Source organism: Tauraco erythrolophus, chromosome 7 (assembly GCF_009769465.1).
Source record: "Tauraco erythrolophus isolate bTauEry1 chromosome 7, bTauEry1.pri, whole genome shotgun sequence".
In the NCBI taxonomy this organism is placed as follows: Eukaryota; Metazoa; Chordata; class Aves; order Musophagiformes; family Musophagidae; genus Tauraco; species Tauraco erythrolophus.
This window is the reverse complement of record NC_141471.1, coordinates 29,244,062-29,270,128: the sequence shown is the minus strand read 5'-3', so window position 1 is coordinate 29,270,128 and position 26,067 is coordinate 29,244,062. Positions and strand designations below refer to the sequence as shown.

The 26,067-nt window shown below is 41.3% G+C and overlaps 1 protein-coding gene across 1 annotated transcript in view; it reads right to left on the bottom strand.

Annotated features, from left to right (window-relative positions):
- Positions 1-26,067, bottom strand: part of GLCCI1 (glucocorticoid induced 1) — a 63,720-nt gene that overhangs the window by 9,962 nt on the left and 27,691 nt on the right. The window contains 4 exon segments of the mRNA XM_086614695.1: positions 4,321-4,414; positions 4,416-4,490; positions 7,541-7,657; positions 24,434-24,520. Of these exon segments, the coding sequence (XP_086470821.1) occupies positions 4,321-4,414; positions 4,416-4,490; positions 7,541-7,657; positions 24,434-24,520 (373 nt within the window).

Genomic DNA, 26,067 nt, shown 5'->3' with positions numbered 1-26,067 from the left:
TCCGATCAACATAAAAAAATACTTGAGAAGTTACTTTCCATGAGTAACGCCTAAACTATTCTAAAAACTGAAGTCCTCACAACCTTACAACATAAGAAATAGGGTACTAATTTGGTACAGCTGTTATTAGTTTTCATAATGTTACAATGCACAGAAACAACTAGAAATTACTGCATTCTGCACACTGTTTCTTGGGTTTTCTTTGCAAAAGTGTCCAGTCACATACTAACCTTATGCCATACACCTTCTGACAGGACACCTGCCAACCCCTATGGGACAGCGTGCTCTTGGACACAGTTACATACTACCCTCATCTCCCTGCACAAGTATGGAAATGCTCAATTTGACAACAGCATGCATTTCTCCATACACTGTTAAAATTACATTGTTTTCAGTACCAATCTTTTCGCTGGAAAAAAACAAGAACACCCTATTCAGTAGCACCAGGAATGTTACTATGCTATAGTATACCAACGGGAGCCTTAAAAATAATCTGTTCTTCACAAGTCTTACATCTATTTAGGAGGCAACTTCTTGAGAGCAAAGCATTCAATGCTTTTGATTTAAAAACTGTTCTCTAGATTGGAACATAAAGGCAAACATGGGAAAGTGCTTCTTCCTTCTACCATCAATGAAGTCATCAATGCATTAGATAAGGTGCAAGTACAAAAAAACATGACATATCCTGGGAACGAGCACTTGGAAAAAACCCAGACTTTTCAGATGAAGCATATGAAGATTTAAGTAAAGATCCTCTGCATCTGTACAAATTAGAAAAACAGTCCTTTTATTACAGGGTTAAGTTTTCTTGCTATTTATTTCCAGAAACATTAGAAAACGAACAAGAAACATGTTAATCATTTTACTTATATTGTGTGATAGTTCACCAGTTGCTTCATTTCTAATTCCTTCTGTATCCTTGAAAGATCGTTCTGGTTAATTTTTTTTCCTACCAGGAGACCAATGAGCATGTCCATGTCCTGCTACAGGGCACTTTTTATTATTTTCCCAATGCATTCTGTGAGAGGAAAACTCTCACCTCCCACTCCCTACAATACGTTCATCATCTTACTGTACCAAAGTCTCCAACATTTGTGTTCTGGAGTCGCAACGGCAGAAATCACAAAAGACTGTCACAACTTCACCAAAAACTCGATTCCTTCTTACAAGTTATAGTGGGAAAGCTAGCCAACAAGTTATAAAACAGGAAGGAAAAATATATCCTGGATCTCTGAAAACAATGCATTAGAAAAGGAATTAAAATTTATTATAAGTCTGAGGGGAAAGAGGCTATTAAGTGACTAAAAAAAAAAAATTGCCAACTTTAACTCTGGTTTTACAAAGGGAAAAAGAGAACGCCTTCAGCTAACTGAACAAGAAGGATGATCTGAAAAAACACACACATATATGGCTAAACTGAAAAGGAAGAAGTATTTGGAATGTTTTGACCACTTTCAACACAATCACCCTGAACTTTACTGTCAATCAGATTACTAGAAAAATAAGCTAATGCATAATGACATCATCAACTGTCTTGGTGAAACACACAAAAATAACAAGACTAATGTCTACGAGAATTATTTTTACTCTTAATTGTAATTTTATAAGTACAATTCTATTATCATTAAAATATTGTCAAAAAAAAACCCAACCAAAAACCAAAGAACAGCATTGCAAAGAATGGAAGACATAAGACAGGAGACATATTCCAAATCAACTTAAAATTTTTTAAGAAGCAGGATTACAAAAATTCAAGTCAGCAAAAGGGAAAACAAAAAGTAAAATCATACCCTACAAAACTAAAAAACAAGTCTAAAAAATAAATTAAATTGATTTGTGTATCTGAAGACTCAGCAAGGAAGTATGAAACTGGGAGGAAAGTTTCACTAGTTACCCATTTTAACTGGGAGCTAAATTTAAAAAGTAATTCAAGTAATAGCCATAAAACTGCTTTAACCTGAAACTTATTTTTGTCCTATATATCATCTAGTCTGATTTCAATATATGAACTAAGAAACAGTTTGTTAAAAAAAAAAAAAATCACAAGTACATACTGAAGAGATGAGAGACTAATAGAGAAAAAAAAAAAGACATTAGACTAAAATTTTAAAAGTTAACAGAACTAAAATGCATTTTATTTCACTTGAGACAGTCCAAACGTGGTTATTGAAATGACACGGATAAAAGCAGAAGCTACTATGCAGTACCTAATTTGGATTCAAAAAAAAAAAAATTAAAAAATTAGGTAGTGGAGCTGCAGCTAAATAAAGGTAATAGTCTTTCTCACTTTTTTTAGCAGTTGTATGCTATTCTCCAATCTTTCCTGGCAAATGAATACAGATTCACAATAGGGCACAAAGCGTTTCATGCAGCTGGATAGACTGATTCATATGAAAATTAAGGTTTGAACATGCACTGTTAAAACTGTGAAGTAAACATGGAAACAGGTTAAGAGAAGCCAGCTGAAAATCCAGATGCACACCAATTTTACAAGTGAGTCTACAGAATAATTATCCTTCACACATCACCCAAAGCAACCAACTACCTTTGATTGCTATTTTAAAAAACTTTCTAAAAATACAGAATGTTATAGGAAGAAAGAATGGCAGAAAATTGAAAGAAAAACAAATTGTTTCACTGGCAGTGAAACTAATGAGGTTTGGTTTCCTATGGTTTATCTTTTGTTCAGTAATTCCCAACCTTTACCCAGCTGCCCCAACTTCCCCCAGGCTAAAAAGAAGCTAAACTGTTGCATTAGGAGAAAGTTCACCAGCAGTAAGATTGAGTAAATTACTCTTCTTATGATGTTCCATAAGTAAGCTATGAGATCTAGTAAGCTCAAAGACAGTGCTACAAGTCCCGCTAGACCAGACTTCACAGAAACTAACAGTTACATAGCAGGAAACAACCCTCTGCCCACAAAGATGGACTTGACTTCAAGGCAATGTCTAATTTATTACTTTCTTTTGTATCTGAAGACTCTCCCCAGCTAGATGCTTGGAGGAAGGGTTCACTATTGCCTTGGTTGCGCAAACTGCTGAGCACCTCTGGCCCCAATCCAACAATGCACTTAAGTATGTGCTTAACTGTTTTGCTGGATCAGAGCCAGTACATTCAGTAACTTACGAGACTGAGTTCTGCATCCCAAGTAATACGCTGTTAAAACCCAAGGCAACAACCTTTACAAAGAGATTTGTCTAATAAATAAATGAAATGTCCCTTAACCATAGGAGATCACAACCCTAGCCACAGCAAGATCAATGGTGGCACTGTAATACATACCTTTTATGTCTCTTTGGAGATGGTGCAACAAGTTTATTGATTTCGGGTTTCTGTTTCGGTTTGTGTGTTTGTTTTTTTTCTTTATTCTCCTGTTACAACACATACCTCTTCTAAAGGGGTGAGACAGTCTTCAGAAATTAAACAGCATAAAAAAAAGCTACTACGACAGTATTTCATTCTTAGACTGCTTTGTCCACACAACTAAGTCTCCGGAGAAGCCAAGACCATTCCAAAGCTTTTAAGTTTACTGCCGAAATGAAGCACTACAAATATCAGCTTTTGGAATCTTAAACCTCTGATTAAAGTTGCATAGCTTGACTTGTACGCTGAATTGCTATTACATGACCATTCACAAGAGAAGAACCTACACCTTAGAGAAGATCAGAAAAACAATAGGGTAGTCTATCCCACAGCAGTAAAATTTTCATTGGCTATTTAGGAAGTGACTGCAAACCAAGAGCATTTCACATTTTAAGTGCCATCTAAGCATTCCAGTGCTCCTCAATGACAATTCCAAAGCGCCAGTTCTCCCACATAGGCAAAGCTGTCCCATTTGTCAGTATTTCCCATACAGAGATCTCCATGAAAGCTCACAGTAGTTTCATGGAAGTAAAATGATTCACATTCAGTTTATGGAAGAAAAGCATTAAAAGCGAAAAGCAGAGCATAGCACAGGAAACTGAAGTCTTGCCTAAGAGAAAAAATGCAAAACGGAGCAAATATATTAATCTCCCAGTCTCTAATTACTTACTCCTGTAGCCTGAAGTATCTAAATTTTCAAGAACTTGCATTTCACACAAAAACTTTCATGTTCTCTACAGAAAGGGCATTCTAAACAAAGTATGTTTGGCCAGAAGCCCTTTAAAAACAAACAAACAAAAAACCCCACCAAAACACACACCACCCTAGAACACTGAAACAAGTTTTCAAACAGTTCTTTGAAGAAAATTATTTGTAATTTCAGCCACGAGGAAGGTTTCTCACGAGGAAGGTTTCCCATGTGTTTATAGAGTACGAAGAAAAAAACACTACAAACACGTTAATGTAAGCTTACCTTGGATACTTCTTCTTTTCCACTGTTTTCCTTAATGAATACTTTTTCCAGTTCAGGGCTTATTCCTTCTACATTACAACGGCACACGTGAAAACAGTTGATTTGGCACGGAAATATTGACAGTGGCATAGGGACCTGATCTGGAAATAGAAGCCTAGAAGGTAGAGAGCAACATGATTGAAGTTGGAAAATGGAATAAAGACAGAAGTCTGAGACCAGTACTGAAAAACTACAAAGAGTTTGTGTATTAATTTTGCCATCTAGAAGACCATCTTTACTTGGCAAACTTAAACAAAAAGAAATGCTTGCATAAATCAAAAGCCACTAAAATCACCTCTATTTAAAGTCAAAGAAGTGTTCTACAATAAAAGCATTCTACTGCTTCACTTGTTACTAAGTAGGCAGGTATATGTACTTTCCAGATGTACAGACTACAGAATATGCAGTAGGGGGATGGGGAGCACCTGGGGTGCTGTTGCTGATGGTTTTAACTGGGATCCAAAAGGCATTTCCCAACATTCCTAAAGCTTAACCACTTAACTGAAGTATTCACTTAATGCACTTTGTGCTCTTTGGTTGGCTTTAGTGAATGAAAAATAAAGCATTCATTCTGAACCTTTAATGTCATTATCTTATAGCTTTTCAGAAATTTAGGTCTTAAAAGAAATAATTTGGAGTTAAGAATCAACCATGTAAATAAATACAAGTATGGTTTTCAGAAAAAAACCTGTTGGAGTGAAGCTCTGTTACCAACAGGAACCATTGACAAAAATGCACATTCATCTTGCACAGTCAACCTCAAAGATTTACCTTAGGCAGCAGCAACATAGTATAGATGAACCTATGCTGACAGCTATGAACAGTGTTCACTTCCCAATATATGTTTTCCTCTTGTTCATAGAATCACAGAATGCTCAAGACAAAACATTAAATTTTTTTGAGTTCTTGCCAAATGAGCCTTGCACAACGCGCAGCTCCAAAGGTGCACGTCACTTGTGTGGAGGCATTCTCTGACTCTGACAACACCCTGCCTGCAGGACGGCTTACCACAATGGTGCTTGAACTGAAAACTTCACCAGCCTTGTCAGAGAACAGCATGAGCCATGACAAAGTGAGCTCCAAGTACTAAAAGAATACTCCTTCCAAGCATGTGTCCTAGGCACATTTCAGTCTGTGCGAAAAAAATGTTTTTACTGTGATTATAAAGAGTGGCACAGGTACCCGCAACAGCTTACTTTGAGATGGAAAGCAAAACTCTCTTCTATACAACATGTAGTGGGATCCTTTGTTATAGAGGCACGAAAGTTCAGGGAGAATATCAATTTCTTATAATGTCTTCATCATAAGATTAGTTTTTAACCACGAGATTTTATCCAAACAGAAGATGGAACTTAAAGGATCAGCCATCATGGCACAGGACCTTCTTCCTAAAACACCAGTTATTTAAAAAGGCAGTCAGGAAATCAAATAACAGAACCAACTTTCAGGATTTCAAATAGAGGTCTGTTAGTAACGTGGGGTCCAAGTTAAGGATCCACTGTAGGTGAATTTAATCCAGACTCAGATGTCTGCACTGTCAAACGAGACAGGAGTTAACTGCTTTCTACAAGTGGCTTAACATTCAGGAAGTCATTGACTGAACCTTGTCTGAGCTTTAGAACACATAATTGGGTTTGTTTCACTGGCAGTTGTAATGCTAGAACAGACACTACATAGGGCATCATTCATTGCACGCTGCTGAGAATCTGGTTCATGGTCAGTAATTTGTCCAAAGCTATTCTTCATCTGTGCCAGTATCTTTATAATAAAAGAAATATAGATATGCTCAGAGAACAGGCAAATTTTTATAACTTTGTGATACATGAAAATGACCTGAAAACAAAAACTGTCTTAGCCAGGCTAGTGTTAAAACGATCAGCTATATATTAAGATTCACTTAAAAACCCACATATCACTTTGAAAAATAGGTGAGTAAAAAGACAACAGAAAACAGAAGACATCAGACTAGGAGCCTGAGCTTAACCTCTCAGAGAGAATATCAAATCCATAGACTGATGGCTGGAGAGAAGTCCTGTCATCACAATGCCCATGGGTGCAGAGCATGAGAATGGTCATCACATAATCTAGACATAAGATTTTGCATCCTAAAGGTTAGTCTGATTGAGGTTCACGGTAAGTCACAGAGTCTGGAACCAGAATGGACTGGTAATGACAGTATTTTTCCATTTAATATGATGGAAAGTCTCAAATATACTGTAACACTGTGTGGTAACAGCCACTGCAACCACAAACTCTCATGCTAGAGACAGGATCCTGTATTGACATGATTCTGGACTACTGTAACAACCAACAGGTATGTCCAAGACAAAGCCATGAAGAGAGAGACTTTCTATCCTTTAGTGTGACAGTTCGTCTAGTCACCAGTCACCAGAGATTGGGGTACTGTGGCAAGCATCATCTTGATTTCAGTTGAGTTTAAATTCAAGGTGAATTATCACTTTCTTTTCGAAGTAAACACCACAATATTGTTTTCCTCGATGTCATGTGGAAACTGCCTCTCTGGACAGGAATTGACCAATAAGCAAAGTATCAGAAAGATTCTTAAAATGGGACAAGGAAACAAGGTCTTCCCTCAAATCTCTGGTGATACAGCGTTGCTGTCTTTTACTGATGAATACAAGGTAAGGTGAACTACAAGTCTGTTCGTAACAAGCCAGTTAGTGTTCTGCTAGCTCCTCAAAGACGGATCAACTGTTGGGCTGCTAATCCAGACTGCTTACTCTTGGTACTTTCTTTTCCTTTATTTTCTATTTTTATTTTTTTTTAACCAGCTCAGGTGAAATCAGGTTGCAAAACTGATAAGCAAATACCTTCCAGAGAAGTAGAGACTTTTGGAAGTGTACCACAAAAATGAGTCTTGGAAGCAAATCTGTATTCCTGGAAATGCAATTGTTATCTGGCCATGCTCAGAATTTTTACAGCTGCTTAGTGTATTTTAGACACTATCCTGCTGCAATCCTTCTTTCTTTTATTACATGACAACTATCAGATAAATTTCAGTGAAGATGCAATGGTATCAGGTTGTTAAACATTTCAGTGTACCACACAAGAAAAGAAACAGAAGAAAGACGGGAAGATCCAGCAGGCTATTCACCCAACTCTGGTAAGGTAGGAGGTTGTTAATATAAGCAACTATCTACTTACCTGAGTCTGACTGATTGCTATATGGTTGCCATGGAGAGGTGACTGACGTTCTTTCTCTTTACTGTGACGACTACTCTGCTTACTGCGCTGAAGCTGCTGCCTCAGTTTGGCAATCTGCTGGAAAGAAGTTCAGGTGAAGTGATAATGAGTTATTGAATGGATAACTGCTCAAATCTTCCCTTATAAAAGTGAATCACAGACATTTTGAGTCCTAGAATCATAGAATACTTTGGGTTGGAAGAGAACCTTTAAAAGTCATCTAGTCCGACATCCCTGCAGTGAGCAGGGACATCTTCAATCAGATCACATTGCTCAGAGCCCCGTCCAACCTGAACTTGAATGTTTCCAGGGATGAGATATCTACCACCTCTCTGGGCAACCTGCTCCCACCCTCATAGTGAAAAAATCCTTCCTTACATCTAGTCTAAATCTACCCTCTTTTAGTTTAAAACCATTACCCCCTTGTCCTATTGGAACAGGCCCTGCTAAAAAGTTTGTCCCTGTGGAGGATTCCTTCCGAGACTGGGCCATAATATTCCCTCGGGTATGACAATCCTGTTTGGGCCCCAGAGCACAAGGTTACCAACTAGATTACTTTTGTCCTGTCAGTTATCTCAATGGCCTTAAAAGGGAAAACGTAGACTGAATTAGCCTGCCAAGATGCACGCCTCCTGGATGCGCTCCGATGACCGCAGATGAGGAGACTGAAGGATGAGCTTATTACCTGTGTTCTGCTAGCGCTGCCCTAGTCACTAGAGCCCACGAGAGTGAGGGTTTAGGCTAAGCAAGCCAATTGTAGTATGTAGTCGTGTCACGCCACATTCCGCTATATAACCTGTGTGTTGTTTGTAAAAGGGAGCATGATCTTTTAACCATATTGGTGTATGTTCATGACTCTGGGGCCGTCACAGTAGGGCCACTAGCAACAATTGGCGCATGAGCAGGGACCCTGAAATCGCTTAAATGCGGAAAAAGAGGTTCGCTTAAATGCGAAAAATTGCTTAAATGCGGATAACTCGCTTAAAGCGGAAGTCTCCATAGCTTCGTGAATACGTATTGGGAGCCTGTGGACGTGCAGCAGGGAAGGGCACGGGACGAAGAGAATCGCCGGAGCCTGGAAAGTTTCGCAGCGGCCGAGCGAACCCCTGCAAGGTAAGACGCGATGGAACGGGAGGCGGCAAGTCAAGCTGTTAACCAGTATACTCTCTAAGAGAGGAGAACGTTTACCCTAAGGAAATAGGAAAGCCTCATTAAGTGGGCGAAAAGCAAATGACTTGTAAAACCTGTCCGCTACTCTTTAATGTTGACGAATGGCGTTAAGTGGGGGGAACATCTCTGGAGACCACCTTAGCGGGAGGAAAAGAGGAAAAAACAGCAAAAGAAGTGGGACAGACGTGGCGTGTCGTAATTAACACCTTACGGGAGATCAAAGCTGAGCGAAAAAGTTGCTGCTGCGGCCATAGAAGCCTGCAGCCGGATAACACCTCTGGCGAGCTGCACAGAGCCGCCGCCGCCACCCTCCCGTATTGCGCAGTTCTTTGGGGTCGGACATTTACAACCCAACAAAAGGCATGCGGCTCCCACCTGTTCTACTATCACTGAGGTGGTGGAAACAAGCCGAGGGGCTGGGAGAAAACTGTGTCAGAACAAAAAACTGAGTCCTAAAGAGCCTAGGGGCCCCCAGCCTGCTCAGGGACAGCAGAGGAAGTGCCCTGCCGCCCTCAGCGCCAACTGGGCACAAGCGGAAGTGCCAGCCCAAGGGAACTCGGGGGGTGGTGACTGTACGGCTTTGTCATCGCTGTCTGTCGTGGGCCAAGGAAGAGCGGCCCTGCCACCCAAAACTTAAAACCCTGTGCTTGGCCCTCCTCTGGCGTGCCAGTTCTTTTGCAGGGCTGATGGTCCTCGGCGGGGAGGGTGTCGGCAGCAGTTACGGAGCGCAAAGCGGCCGGAGCCGCGACACGACAACAACGACAGCAACAGCTACACACAAGCGGTGGCGGTCCGGCACAGGGCGGCTGGGTCGTCGTCCCCACCCCGCTCCCCTCCGCTTCCCACCGCCGGCTGAGGCGAGGCAGGGCTGACCCCGCCGCCGGCCCGCTCCACCCCGCGCCCCCCCCCCCCCCCCCCCCCCCCCCCCACCCCCCGCCGCGGCCGAGCCTGGAGAGCAGGCCGCCTCGCCAGCTGCCCGTGGGCCCGGGGGTTTTACCACGAGACAGCACATTTTAAATTAGATCGTCTCGATCGACATCGCGGGAACTAACTAATCCTCCTTTGTTCCAGCAATTTGAACAGTTAATATCAGTATTGCAAAACCGTAAACATGCATATTCCATGGTACATCTGCGAGCGACACACCACGCTTCCAAGGCCTATAGCAGAAGGGAACAGGCGAGCTGAGCCTCTCACGAGTGCAGCTCTGATACCAAACTCGTTAATGCAGGCAAAATCTTGCATGACTGCTACCATCAGAATGCTAATGCTATTAGGTGGACAATTTGGTTTAACCACGACAACAAGCCGCTCAATCGTACAATTGTGTACTAGCTGTTAAAATATGATCATGCCACCAATGAATGGTGTTAATCCTCGTGGTTTACGCTTGCAGGAACTTTGGCATACACTTCTTATCAGACGTATGTATTTTTGTCATCATGAGGTATTGAGCATGTTACTGGTATTCCGTACAATCCTACTGAGCAACCGATCATAGAACATGCACATGGTACTTTGGAGAATATGCCTTTAAAACAAAAAGGGGGAATGACAGGGAAATCTCCCAAAGACACAATAGCTAAAGTGTTATAGGTGTTAAATTTCTTAAATCGAGAGCTAAACATTTTGGGATGAATAAAATTCACTCATGTCAAAATCAGGCACAGGCAGGGTTACAGCAAGTGGCTTTCCAACAACTGACCTGAATTGGCTATGAGAGCATTAAGACGTGTCCCTGATTTTTTGGGACAGGGGAGGCTTCCTTTGCTTCCATTCGGCAGGGAGCACAGGAACCTTATGAACATTTCCTTGATCGGCTGCAAGCAGCAGTTCAGAGACAACAGAAAATCAAGCTGCTGCAGATGTCTTGCTATTCCAGTTAGTAATTGAAGATATCCCTCTTAAGCACGTGCCAGAGCCCATGTATACAGCAGTGTTGGTGACAATATTGGGGCAGCTGTAGCTATGGCAGTGTTATAACAGGATGTTTTAAATGGCTGAAAAATCCTGAAGCGGAAGGTGACCATCTAAAGAGTGCTTTCCAGCATCTATGCTCTCCATCCTTTTCTACCTTTTTACAATTTCGTTTTATTTCGTTTTGCATCATGATGACTGTCACCAGAGTTCTCTGCTCTGTAGTGACAGAGCATTCTGTGTATCACTGGTGGTTCGCAGCATCATGAGGCATTTCGAAGGTTTACGTTTTTGCATTTCACAGAGATCTTAAACTAAGACAATCACTTATCTTGAATAGCACACCCTACTCCTCGCAATCTATTTGCGCATCCATTGTCCCATATTGACATGATCAAAATGAATACTTTTGCACAGGCAAGCTCCTGATCCTATCAGAAATCGGGCAAAAACATTGCAGATTTAATAAAGGGTGTCAGAATGTGGGCTCAAAAATTAGGCGATGAACAGCTCAAATTAGGACATATAATTCCTCCACTACCCTATGGATTACTCCAATATTGCTAACCCAAAGAATCAGGAAAATGGAGATTTACGTTAAAGTTTAAGAGTTATTAATGCAATCATTTCACCAATGGGTGCATTACAAACCGGGGTGTATCAAATCCTACTATGATTCCAGAATGTTAGCATTTGATGGTGATTGATTTAAAGACCTGGGTTTTCTCTACCTTTTTACTTTTTTATTTATTTACACCCTAACGATTGTCCTAGATTTGCCTTTTCAGTTCCAGTACTTAACGATGAACAACCCACGCAACAATATCATTGGATTGTGACTGCCTCAAGAATGATGATTAGTCCTACAGTTTGTCAATTGCTGGTGATGATACTTCCCATCAGGTCAACAGCAGATCAAGCTCAGCGAGATTGTACACGCCTGCCCTGACCGTCAGCGTATTGTGCCTTCAAATAATCCAGCAGGAGTAATCCAAAAGGTTTATGTGTCAATGAATTATGGCAACTGATATTACTTATATTCAACTCGTTTCTTCTTCGATCTAAATATGTACATATACCTGTTGATATATTTTCTGCCTTTGTTGTTGCTACTGCTCACACTGGAGAAAACCATGGGAGTACCAAGGAAAATTGGGACAAGACAGTGATCCAGTATGGTGCCTTTTTACAGGATTGGGGAGTGACTCACACTACCAGTATCCCTCATTCACCTATGGACAAGCTGTTATTGAACAAACTCATTTAACGTTAAAAACAAATGCTTGATAAAAAAAAAAAAAAAGGGGGGCAGTCTTCCGTATATTTCCCAGCAAGAATCCTTGGACAAAGCCACATATGTTTTAAATTTTCTTCATTTGTCTGCTTCTAGGCAACATACTACGGCGTGGATCACAATTTTAAACCAGTGCCATTTTTTGCAGAAAAATCAACAGCATGTTATAAGAAACTGGGCTCAACTCATGGGATGGCCCTGTGTCTCCTCGCTTGCATGGGGAAGAGGGTATGCTCGTGTTCTCTTTCCCACAGGTCCGTACTGGTTGCCAGCAAGAAACGTAAAGCAGCCAGGACTTTGAAACTACAAATAGAGAAAGGAAGATCCAAGAATTAGCAGAGCAAGCAGAGATCACAGAAACACCGAATGAGGAGAATGGTTCAAATGGACAGACTCGTAATAGAGATTTCATGTTAATATATCAACTGTTCTTATGTTTCTACATTGTTAGGTATAGTATGTGTGTGAAAGTTGCTTGTATTATATGCTTTGTGTGTTTTCTCCGATCGGAAGGTGTATGGATTCCACCCGTAGCTACTGGAAGGAAAAGTAATTAACTGGGTACCAAATTAATGACAAAGAATTACTGACTGGACTTAGTTGTGAGCGCGTAACTTTGAAAAAGGAAGCTAGGAGGATTGTTATTAAAAAACATGTTGTGATTCGCAAAAACCGCTGTTAGCCGGCAGAGCACATACTGGGCAGCCTTGTTGCACGCACTGGCCACGCGTGCGGCAACGCCGTGTCAGTACCTTTGTCATAGACTCTGTTGAGGGTGAAAAGGGATGGCTCAGAGCGGAGCTGAGGGAGGCTGCAGAGCACACTGTGTGGATAAACAGGGGACGCCCTGAAGGTGCTGTGCCCTGCCTCTCTTCTCTGTGATGACCCTGCTGATTGTTACCCTCCTGCTCAGCGGAATCTTGGGCATAGTCGAAATAGTAAGGCTCCCAGAAAGGGAAACAATATGCTAGTAACTGCTTCTGCAAGGCTGTACCGAAACAATATGCTAGTAACTGCTTCTGCAAGGCTGTACCAAAACAAAACACTAGTAACTGCTTCTGTAGGGCTATAGTAGAGCTTACGGTATTCCTTCGCATATAAGGGGAGATCTATGTACTATAGGAACTTTAGGAATGTATTTACCTCATACCACCATGATCCTAAGTCATAGACACACCCGGAATAGGCAAAGCACGCACGCTTATGATAGCTAGTGCAATTCCAGAGCAGAATTTGGGAAACCAGCTAAAATCATTGCAGCTTCAATATTTGCACCAGGAGTTGAAGTGGCACAGACGTTAACTACACTGAATAAGTTGGGTCACTTGGGCTAACAAAACCAACGTCTCGCAATTCTGTTTATCTATGCAAAGTGCCTCTGACCCATTCGCACGTGCCTTATTGGTGTGCCAATACTTTTGGCCAAATAATAGCACTAACATTACAGAGTTTCAAAGATTCGTCAATGCCTCTGCCCTCTCATACCAACAACCCAGTGGCATGAGACGGATCTGCAGTGGGTGGGATTGGCCTTTCGATGTGGGATCGGAAGTCCAAGCCGCCTTGATTAGATCACTCAATGTGACCATCCCCGCAGGACTGCAAGAACTTGATCTTTTAGGTAGCTTGTTACCAGGGACATGGAAAAATGTTTCTGGTTTATGGAACCAGTTAATGAGTCATGACGCCATAATGTAAAATCATTCGCCCTCCCATGCAACTTGTAACTGGCTCTGGAGTGGTTTGGTTCCAAACGCTGAAGCAAGCCTATCAGGCAAAATTAGGACGCAGTTTTTTCTTTCAAGGTAAACCGCGTTTCAATGTGTCCGGCACATCGATGTGGGGAAATGTAAAAACTGGAGCGCTCATTGGGAAAGTATTTACACACGATACGCTCCTGCCCCCGGAATTTTTCTGATCTGTGAAGATCGTGCCTGGACCGGAATTCCACAAGGAGCTATCGGTGGTCCTGGCTATTTGGGTTGCCTAACTCTCTTTGCCCCTTAGCATTCATGATTTTCAAGCTGAACGAACAACCCGAACAAGTCGGGGTAAGAGGAGCCTAAAAGAATTTGACGGCACTTGTAATGACAACGTGCAGCTGCTGAATCCAGCTGAAATAGCAGCACTATCTGTCTTCCTTCTAGGAGCCTCTGACGGCATTGCTATAATCAGTTAGCTAAGCTTGCTTGTTGGGCATTGAAACAATTTAATCTTACCTCTAACATTCTCGCTTCTCTATTGCTTGATGTAGATGATATCCAGCATGCTGTATTGCAAATTGCACTGCTATTGATTTTTTATTGTTAGCTCAAGGCCATGGTTGTACTGACTTTGAAGGCATGTGCTGTATGGACCTACCTGACCACTCTCAAAGCATTCATAAGCAACTTGCAAACCTTCAAAGTAACATGCATCATATCACGACACGAGATGACCGGTTCTTAAACTGGTTTGGTAGTTGGAACATACCAGGTTGGATAAAAGGATTAATCATACAAGGCATAACGATATTAGTTGCATTGCTGTTTATGATTCTCTTAGCAGGGTGTGTCCTGAAGTGCGCCTCTCGGGTCCTCCTTAAAGCAATGCCAGGACTATGGATTGTCCAAAAACAGAAAGGGGGAAGTGTGGAGGAATTCCTTTCCGAGACTGGCCATAATATTCTCTCGGGTATGGACAATCCCTGTTTGGGCCCCAGAGCACAAGGTTACCAACTAGATTACTTTTGTCCTTCAAGTTATCTCAATGGCCTTAAAAGGAACGTAGACTGATAGCCTGCTAAGATGCACGCCTCCTGGATGCCTCTCCGATGACCGCAATGAGGAGACTGAAGGGATGAGCTTATTACCTGTGTTCTGCTAGCGCTGCCCTATCACTATAGCCCACGAGAGTGTGTTTATGCTAAGCAAGCCAATTGTAGTATGTAGTCGTGTCACGCCACATTCCGCTATATAACCTGTGTGTTGTTTGTAATAAGCGGAGCATGATCTTTTAAACCATATTGGTGTATGTTCATGACTCTGGGCCGTCCACAGTAGGGCACTGCACCATGTCCCTATCTTTCTTATAGGCGCCCTTTAAGTACTGGAAGGCTGCAATAAGATCTCCCTGGAACCTTGTCTTCTCCAGGCTGAACAGCCCCAACTCCCTCAGCCTGTCTGCATATGAGAGGTGCTCCAGCCCTCGGATCATCTTCGTGGCCCTCCTCTGGGCCCAATCCAATAGATCCATGTCTTTCCTCTGCTGAGGACTCCAGAGCTGGATGTAGTACCTCTTTGGAGGATTTCACAGGCACATGGGATTGCCTTCCCTTGAAGCATGAGCATTAAAGCTTCTTTCTGCTTATTAGGTACTTTCTCCAAAGTATCTACCCTATTCGCCAACCTGAATATGACAACAGGCTTAGTTTAATTACTAACCTTCCTCATTTACAAACAAACACCGTAATAACTGAGGCAAACAAAAGTAGTCATAATGACAATTGGTAGCAATTTCTGGCCTATAACTGGTTTAAACTGGGGACTATGAAGACTACAGTTTAATTTATTTGATCTTAAACCGAACGAAAGTTTACCAATGATAATTAATCATAAAAGCAAAGAGCCTTCACAAACAACAGGCAATCAATATGCATTGCTCATCTTGGAGAGCTTAAAACATTTAATAGCATTTCCCTGCAGGCTAAATTATCACAGATTCCTTCAGGCAGACAGAAGCATCTATTCTGCTGTCTGCTGCAAAAATGTCGACTCAAAAATTACATATTTTAAAGGTCAAATGCAACTAAAGCCATTACTCATTTGACCTGCTCCTTAACAGAAAAAAACAAATTTCATTTGGGTATTCCTCCACTTATTTATTCCTCTTGGATAACTTCTACATGAAACAGAGTATTCACCTGTATAAGCATCATCTGAGAAGTTTAGACGGTGCACAAATTCACACAAGTACAGATATTTCCTTAAGATTGGATAATTTTTTCCTTTGTGCTCAAGTCCTGCTCTCCTTCACGCTCAACACACTGGCCTATAAGGCAAAGCACGCACTGCTCCATCTCATTTTTAACTCAGCTAGAGACACAATTTTTAAAAACCTGAAGGGCAAGTGAGGAGAAGTGAACGTACAAGGAATTCATATTTCAAAGAACTTCACCGGCTGGCAAGTAACCTCTCTTTCTGAGTGACAGCTTACAAGTACACACACTCTGTGGTTTACTCCAAGTAGTTAAATATATCACTAGTGTTCTTGCAAAGCTACTCTGTGGTAGAGTATCACTTCACATCACTCTTCACAGTGTCAGAGATGACAGTGCTCGTGAAGAGGTCTGGATGGAGCTCTGCTGCAGGCTGTGGGCTTTTCTTTGTTGTTTCTGGAATCACTCACAAAAGAAAGATTCACCTTTAAGGCTTCATATCAAGTCTTGCCACAGCTTATTATCCATATTCACAGAACTGCTGCTCAGAAATAGCTGAATACTTTGATCTTTCAACGACAAATAGTTCAGACTTCCAAAAGGGTCTGTCTGTAGAATACATCAAGAAAGACAGAGCCTTAATATGACTGAGTTTCTAATGCAGGCAAGCTAGATTTAGAGAACTGGGAGAGCAATCTCTTCATGAAAAGTGCAACTCAGGCACCATGTTGGAAGAAACTTTGAAGGAGTCTGAAGAGATACTTCATCTCTTAAAAAAAAAAAAAATTGTCCAAAACTTCCCCATTCTCCCTGTAGGAGTAATAGCAATTAGGAAATCTAGCTCCAAAGGGAGATGAAAAAGCAAGCAGGTAACTAGCCTGACAAGGATACATGTATCTGCAAAGATTTGTGTCTTACATCAGAACATTGGAGAATGGGCAAAACAGGGAAATATCTTCATCTTTCCCTTTAAAAAAAACAGATGAGAAAAACGATGCCCACACCAGAAAACAGCTGTGGACTGAGATGGGTGGCTACAAGAATAATCAGAAAGCAGGGAGAGTGCTGTATATAAATCTTTCACTTCTGCTGCCTCTCCTTGATGCTGTGCATTTACTCCTAGTTAAAAAGTTAAATACCCTATTTTTTTTTTATTTAAATGAAATCTGGCTTTCTGAGCTGTCCTCAGGAGCATGCTATAAAATAAGATCTATACAATTCTACCTCAGAGACCGGGCTGACTGATTCCTGTGGCAAACAGCTTGCAAATCTTTGAGAACATAGCCTCTCACTGTAAAATTTAGACAGTGAAAGCATTAAATGGGAGAGTGCTGATAGGCTGGTATGTCTCTACACTGACAAAAACCTTGAAGCTCTGATATCCTGAAAGGAATCATGGCACCCTGAATCTGAGCTTCTCTCAGCCATCTCGAGAGTACATATATTTTGGCAGTCAGTAAGTTCTTGACAGTAAAAGGTTCTTGGGTCACTTGGGAGAAAGACGAAAACCTGTTCAAGAATCTGACTGGGTATCTGGAGCTGATGGGACCACTTAAGCCAAACACGCAATGCAGTGAAGAAAAATATGCCTTCTCAGACTATCTGTCCTTAGCCTCGATTTTGAGGAATCTAGCTTTCCACAGTGTGGTAGCTACCATCAGATAAAAAACAACGAGGTAGTAAGGATGGGCATATAAAAAGGAATCCGCCATTTCTTACTCATCTTCCAGACACAGGAGACAGAGGCTTGCCAGCACAGACAACCCAGCTTCAAAGCAGCCTCGCTAAGCAGGCAGTGGCACCAAGTAAAGGGACAGAAGAATCCTCCAAACTAAATGATGCTCCATCTCTTCACCAAGGGCAGTCAACAGTGCACCACTTGCTGAAGCTAATCTTGACATCCCAATAGCTTTTTTCTTCTACAAGATTATCTTTTTATTGCCAATTATTTTCCATCTCAAACTCAAATAAAACCACTGCTACTAAAGGGAAGATGTAGTTGTGCCAGCTTCCTAGGAGTCTATCTTCACCTTCTTCCTAAGCAGCAGAAAAGCACAATGAGAGCATCAAAAAAACAAAACAAGCTGCTGGCAAGTTATAATATGTAAGATATAATTTGTGAAGCGAGGAAGGAGTCTGAAACGTATGCCTTGACAGCACCTGTTTTACCAAGTATCTCAAAGAAGCAGTTCCTACCTCTTGGGCACTCAACTGATGCAACAAATACAAGCTAAGGCATTTGCTGTGCAAAGAAAGTGGTACCAAGTGATAGGTATCAGGAAAACATGTACTTGAAGATCCAGCCATTACACTGCTGTAAATACACTCTGCCACTGAAATCCCATTCCGTGCAGCAATACAGATATTTCAGTAAGGAAGATGAAGCAGAAAAGGAATAATATGCTATGCTGGGGGAAAAAAAATGCAGTAACAAAACACTCGATTTTAACAGGGCAGCTAAGATCAGAAAGGGTTTGAGACACCATTTCCCTCACATGCCCAAGTACTGAGCATGAAGGTGACTGGGGCATACAAAATCATATGAAGGAGCACATGTAAATCACCAGCAAAAAATTCTAATGTGTATCCTCTAAAACATTCAGTTATTGATGACATTAAAGCCTTAGTCTTACACATATGTGCACTTAGATCCATAAAATGTGACAATGATTTTAGTACACCAATTAAAACGCTCTCTCTGTCTACCTAGTTTGAAGACGGGCAGAAAGTCCTCATTATATAATACAGGTATTTTCTTAGAAGATAGAGCTGAAAATAAAAAAAAAATAATAATAAAGAAAAAAACAAGGAATTCCTCTAGGAATAAACACACTTTGAAACCTACTTCCAATGTTCAGATACAATTATTTAAAATTATTTTGCTACTTTACAAGGTGCAAATATATGTGGTAGTAAATTTCAAAGTCTATCTTTTAATTCACATTTGGCAAGTCCTCTCATGTGACTGTATGGTGGGGGCAGACATGACACAACAGACAGACACAAAGGACATATCTGTGCAAATTTAAAAAAACCTAAGTTTTCAGCCTCTCCTCTTCCAGTGACTGTTTCCTGCAATATTGTTGATGTATCAGAAAGACTCTTGAACACCAACAAAAAAACCCCAAGAAAACACAAAGATCAGTGCATCATAACAGTAATAAACCTACATCAGGTCATTCAAGACACAAACTTGCAGCTCAGTCTTGATGGTTTACTGTCATACAGCCAACTATAATATGACTGTCAAAGATTATTAAATAAACAAGAAGTTAGGAAAAAACCCTATAAATCTATTTTTTGTGTGTTGAATATTTTTACAGCTAGAAGTGTACTTGAAATAAACACGAATCTTGTCTATACCACTTGTAATATGCATCCTGTCTGATATAACTAATGGCACAAGTCTGAGAAATAAGCAAATTAGGTTGGTTCTCTACAACAGTGGAATAATCTGAGTATCCTGATAAATTTTCATTTGAAGAGACATAGATGCAGCCTACTAATATGAAGGAACAGATCACGTCTCACCATTTCCATCCAACGCTCATTAATATTTACCAGCCAATAGGCTGTATTTCTACGAATCAGGCTACACAACATAGTAACCTCCTATTGCTGAACAAGCCCCAAACTCCTTATTAATGAGAGCGAACTCTAACTCATTCATCAACCCTTTGTTAATAAACAAGTTAACCAGTAGGCCAAAGAGCAAAACAAGCATTAGAAATTCACCCGAAACGTTTGAATACAATCTTTCAATTGGTATATGAAAGCACATAAAAAGTGCAAGCTCTCATATTCAATTCTCTTGAATTCCAAAGTCCTTCTCAAGTACTCTGTTAAAACAAAAGGGACCTTCCAACGGGAGGTTGCTGGTGTCAGTGTAACAGATACAGTATACAGAGGTGCTTAAGGGAAGTGAAAAATCAGCTGTCTGAAATACACATGCCTTTAAAAATCTACACAAACTGAAACCTATTTATCTTGGTTTCGGCTGTGACAGAGTTTGTTTTAAATCCTGGGGTCTTCCAGTTCTGGGTAAATTCCAGTCCAGGGTAAGCTATAATTAAAATTGTCCCTCTTCAACTTCAACAGAATTTTAAACTAACTAATAAAGTTGAAAGGTGAAAAAATACAAGTGGTTCAAACCACTACTTGGTTTGTGTCTGGTACAAAGAGTGTGATAGCAATCTTCATCTTCCATCAAGACATGTTTCTATTAAAATAATGTTGAACAAGTCTGGCATTATCTTACAACAAGTCATATTCAAGACTTCACAAAAACAAACAGTAGAACCCTTCAGGGGAGAAAAAAATAATAAATTTTGTAGGAGGTGACCAAAAAGGTACACTCCATCATTACATAGTTCATACTGAGAGCTGGGGAGTTTTAAATTTTTTAATAGACCCACTACAAGAAAGCAAGCACTGCCAACTTCACTGCTAGACAGATTCAATCCTGACACTCACCTATTTCAATTCAAGGGCAAAATGATTTCCAACTACCAAAAGTGAAATTTTTTTTTAATGAGGTAATACAGAATTCATTTGCTTGCTTGGGATCTTAAGTCTATACTCTCGGTTTTTCAAATGTAAATCTTTCAAATAGAGTTCCCAGCTGTGCTAAATAAATGCATTTAATTGTAACAGTTTTCAAACTAACCAAGAAAAAAACCAATTTTTTTAAACTTAAAAGCACATTCAATCTTCTTTTATCAAAGCCAATTAAAACTACAGATTTAAGTATTTGGCTAGTTTACAGTATCAACATAATACAAAAAATACATGCTAGAAATCATTCCATTAATTGTTGGAACACAAAAACACGAATGCAAACTGCTAAGAAGCTAAGGAAATTGTACACAGCTATCTACTTGTTTACTGTCAAATGCTATGGGAAACAATTCAAAACACAGAGCAGAACTCCTTTTACCTGTATTCCGCATAACAAATGCACTTGCCCAGAAGAGGTGACAATATTTCCATTGCTTAAGCTCTTGATTTCAGCTGCCTATAGCTTTGTTAAATTTTCTCAGAAGTCTATCATGCAACATTCAGCTCTCCTATCCCCTTCCCATCAGAGATTTCAGTACAAGTATTAGAGCTGTTTTAAGAATGAGATGAAAATGAAAGGGAGGTGGAAATCATTTTACCATTTTATGTGCTAAAACACATTATCATAGGCTATTTACCTGGGAAACTCTGCTGTCCAATGCTTTGGAAGAAAAAGTCAAACATTCGTCTGGGGGTCCTTTATGCTGGGAAGGTGCCCCTTTATTCCCTTGGAAAAATCTTCGCGTTTGGTGAAGCTTTAGCAAAAATTTCCGTTTCCACATGTTCAAGGAAGATGTTTGGAACTGGCAGCTACATTTGCTAGAAATTCTGTCTCTAGTGGGCTTTATGGTTTGAATAGACCTCCCACAGAGAACTTCTCCTTCCGGAAACTGCACATTACTGTGGCACAAAGAAACTGAGTGCACGGATACTGTTGGTATTGAACAAACTCTTAACACCCAGCATACAGGCATTGAATAGCCAGACAGAGAAGCTGGAATCAGGACTTACAGGTGAGGGAAAGGAAAAAGAAAGAGATAATAGAAGTCAAACACTGGAGAGACAGAACAGACAAGGAGCTGGAAGGTAACTGAGTAAGAGCTCAAGCAAGGGAAGGTAGACAAGAATTGGCTGGATAATGCACGCAGAATGACACTGGGACTATGAGCCTGGGGAACCAGTAAAGGCAAGAAAACTGGTTTGAGAAACTGAAGAAAGGAAAACAGAGGAAGAGAAATAACTACAAGCTGGAGAAGACAAGGGCCAGTTTTGAGGTGAACAGCCATTGCAAAATTTGAATAGAACCAATTCCCTTCCACACACCTGATGTTTTCCATTACTGTGTTCTATCAGAAAGCAACCATGAAACCAATCCATTGGCCACATGTTTCTTATCTTTCTCTTACAATCAGTCCATAACAAGGATGGCGACCTAGCACAATGGATCACTGTTATCAAATGGCAGAGACTTGCTTACATGCTGAAGGTTTCACTATCGCTGACAGACACAGCCCTGTGGTGAAGAAAAGCTGCTTGTTGCAGAACTTGATAGGAACCACCAGAAGATGAAGGATGGTCTCTCAGTAAAAACAAGCAAGCGTTATCCTGGAAATGCAGACGCTACTTCCTGTCCCTGCTACGATTCCTTTATGCTGGTAGGCAACGTTTAAGCCAAAACTTTTCAGACACAAAACTCCTTCTGCACTAATTTCTGGGCACTCAATCTGCTATTCTGAGTGCTTCCTCACAGCTGCAGATGAAGTCATCCAGGCAACTGTAGGCCCACATACTAAGAAGTCAGCTATGATGGGTTTCGTAACAGGTACTCAAAGAGATGTGAACAGACAACCCTCTTTGGATTGACCCCTCTTTGGCCCATGTCCTCATCTTTAAAAATGAGGCTGTTGTCATCACTGAAATGCAAGATTATTCCATATTTGTCGAATTTGATTTTAAAATTCAAGTAATTAAAATTACATCAGTCCTTTTGACAACTATTATTCCTGTCAATGGCTGTCTGGAAGAGGACTATATATAGCCAGTAACAATCTCTTCAGACGACCTATACATTTCTCCCCATTTTTTTAATGTCTTACTAAACAGGGAGCCAGGAGAGGAGATGAAAAGAGTCAAGAGTATCAGGGAAAAGTCCCATCCAACGAGAACTTGCTGCAAGATTCATTTCTTAAGAAGAAAGGTGTAGCTCTTCAAGACAGGCTGCACCATTCCTGGCAGGGGCATGAGGCTGACTGCAGGCCAATCATTAGGTAGTACTGGACAGAGCGAGAGTTACATAAACTCTAGACAGAACAGAGTTTAATGGGACAAAAACTGAAATATTGTCATTTCAGCTGAGCTGGAAATCGTTTTACTGTATCTATTTTCTCATGATGCAAATACGTCATCTACCTGGACTTGTCCAAAGCATTTGATACTGTCCCACACGACATCCTTGTCTCTAAACTCGAGAGACATGAATTTGACAGATGGACCACTCGATGGATAAGGAATTGGCTGGATGGTCGCACTCAAAGAGTTGTGGTCAATGGCGCAATGTCCAAGTGGAGGCCTGTGATGAGTGGTGTGGGATCAAGTGCACCCTCAGCAAGTTTGCTGACGACACCAAGCTGTGTGGTGTGGTCAACACACTGGAGGGAAGGGATGCCATCCAGACGGACCTTGACAGGCTGGAGAGATGGGCCTTTGAGAACCTCATGAAGTTCAACAAGGTCAAGTGCAAGGTCTTGCACGTGGGTCAGGGCAATCCCAAGCACAAGTACAGGCTGGGCGGAGAATGGATTGACAGCAGCCCTGAAGAGAAGGACTTGGGAGTGCTGGTGGATGAGAAGCTCAACATGAGCCAGCAATGTGCGCTGGCAGCCCAGAAGCCAACCGTATCCTGGGCTGCATCCAAAGGAGTGTGGCCAGCAGGTCGAAGGAGGTGATTCTGCCCCTCTACTCTGATTTTGTGAAAACCCACCTGGAATACTGCATTCAGCTCTGGAGTCCCCAATACAAGAAGGACATGGAGCTGCTGGAGCAGGTCCAGAGGAGGGCCATGAAGATGACCCGAGGGCTGGAGCACCTCTCCTATGAAGACAGGCTGAGAGAGTTGGGGCTGTCCAGCCTGGAGAAGAGAAGGCTCTGGGGTGATCTTATAGCAGCCTTCCAGTACTTAAAGAGGGCCTACAGGAAAGCTGGAGAGGGACTTTTTACAAGGATATATAGTGATAAGACAAGGGGCAATGGCTTTAAACTGAAAGAAGACAGATTTAGATTAGATATAAGGAAGAAATTCTTCACTCTGAGGGTGGTGAGGCACTGGAAGAGGTTGCCTAGAGAAGTTGTAGATGCCCTATCCCTGGAAGTGTTCAAGGCTAGGTTGGATGAGACTTTGAGCAACCTGGTGTAGCGGAGGGTGTCCCTGCCCATGGCAGGGGGGTTGGAACTAGATGATCTTTCAGGTCCCTTCCAATCCTAACCATTCTATGATTCTTTCTAGTTGCATTTGTAGTCTACAGCAAAATACATATGATTAAACAGCATATCAAGTAATCACATCATTACTGTATCAACACTTCTTTTTTCATATGTGAGAGTAATGAACTCTCTAACTCCACCCTTAAACTTGAACTAAATTTCTAAACAACAATATGCCAACATATCAACTTACACTTTGCCTATTTCAGGAGAGCAGTGTTAAGTAACAGAAAGCTAGCTAAGGTAACTGAACAGAAAAATTTGTAAGCAACAAGCATCTGGTTCCTCAGCACTCATTCTGGTTGCTCCCCCACAGCCAACACTGTGTAGTAGGAAGCGAGGAAATCCAACAGGCATAAAATAACAACCAGTCTTGAAACAACTCTTGTTGGAGGTAAAACCTGCTTAAAGCAACAGAACAGAGGGAAAGGGTGCAGTTTCCTGGACTCCAGATAGGGATTAAAAAAAATGTCTTGGGCATATCAAAACTCAAAAAGCTCCACTGTGCAAGATTTCTCACCTCTTTTAGTTGATCAGCACTTCCCCATGATGCCGAGCGCTGATGTGATCTCTTTTCTGCTCCTTCTTCAGCCCAACAGCTAGGTGTCTACAGGGGAAAAAAAAAAGAAAATATACTGTACTGAATTCTCCATGCAAGAAAAATTTTTGACACAATTTATTGCTTTACTCTTTCTGCAGTGTCAGAGTTCAGGCATCATACATGAAGAATAAATGTCAGAATCTCATACGCAGCAGTAACAGTCTCAATACATAGAAAAACAATATAGAAAACTAAGGCTTTGTAAGCTTGCATTTACAACGGATGAGGACAATGCATGGTACTGAAGAAGGAATCAGAGGCCTGACAATCACAAGAAAAACCTTACCTGGCTGCTCTCAACTGTGCTTTGGCATCCGTTTCTAGTTTTCACTCAGTGGAACAGTTTGGAAAACCACAAAATTAAAAAAAAGACACAAACTCAGAGACCTAAAGCCAGGACTCACTTCTCCCACCTGTCCTCCCTAATCACTAAGCCAATAATCAATTCCTTCTTGCTAACTCTGACTTGATACACAGTTTGATAGACCATTTATTATTTTTGGCACCGACCTACAGCAAAGAGCAGGCCTTCTCCAGCCTTGTCTGCAAGCTCCGAAGTTTAGAGACTGTCCTTGGATGTAGGAGCTATAAAATTAAAACTCAAAAGATTTAGAAGGATTGGGAAGCCAGATCTCCCAACTTCTGTGCTTATTCACAAGACTATTATGAAAATTGAGGGTATCCACCAGCATGAGCCAGCAGAGGATCAATGGGGACACCAGAAATCCAGAAACAGTTTGGGGTATGAACCATATATCCCACTGGTGTTTTCTGCCAGCTCTGTACTCTCCATGTTTTTCGTGGGATTGTTGTCCATTATTTTTACACCACCAAGAATACTTCCACCAAAGGCCCAGCAAGCTGTGTGGGCGATTAGCAAGCACAACAGGGAAAAAAAAAAAAAAAATAAAAAATCAGTAACAAAGCTTTTGCTGGATGTTCCCAAGAAAGAACAAAAAAAAAAAGTAATCTTTATAAAAGTTAGGTTCCTGTGTTATTATTACATGACTGTGGAAGACAGAATCATAGAATGGCATAGGCTGGAAGGGACCTCAGAGATCATCTAATCCAACCTCCCTGTCATGGGCAGGGACACCTCTCAACTAGATCAGGCTACTCAAGGCACCATCCAACCTGGCCTTGAACACCTCCAGGGAGGGGGCATCCACAACTTCTCTTGGCAATTTATTCCAAAGTCCTACCACCCTCGTCCTGAAGAATTTCTTCCTAAGATTTAATCTAAATCTGTTCTCCTTCAACTTAAACTTATTTCCCGTTGTCCTACCAGTGGACACTCTTGTAAAAAGTCCCTCCCCAGCCTTCCTGTAGGTACCCTTCAGGTATTGGAAGGCAGCTACTAGGTCCCCCCAAAGTCTTCTCTTTTCAAGGCTGAACAATCCCAGCTCCTGCAACCTGTCCTCGTAGCAGAGGTGCTTCAGCCCCTGGATCATCTTTGTGGCCCTCCTCTGAACACGCTCCAACAGATCTGTCTCTCTTATGGTGGGGACACGAGAACTGGATGCAGTATTCGAGGTGGGGTCTCACAAGAGCAG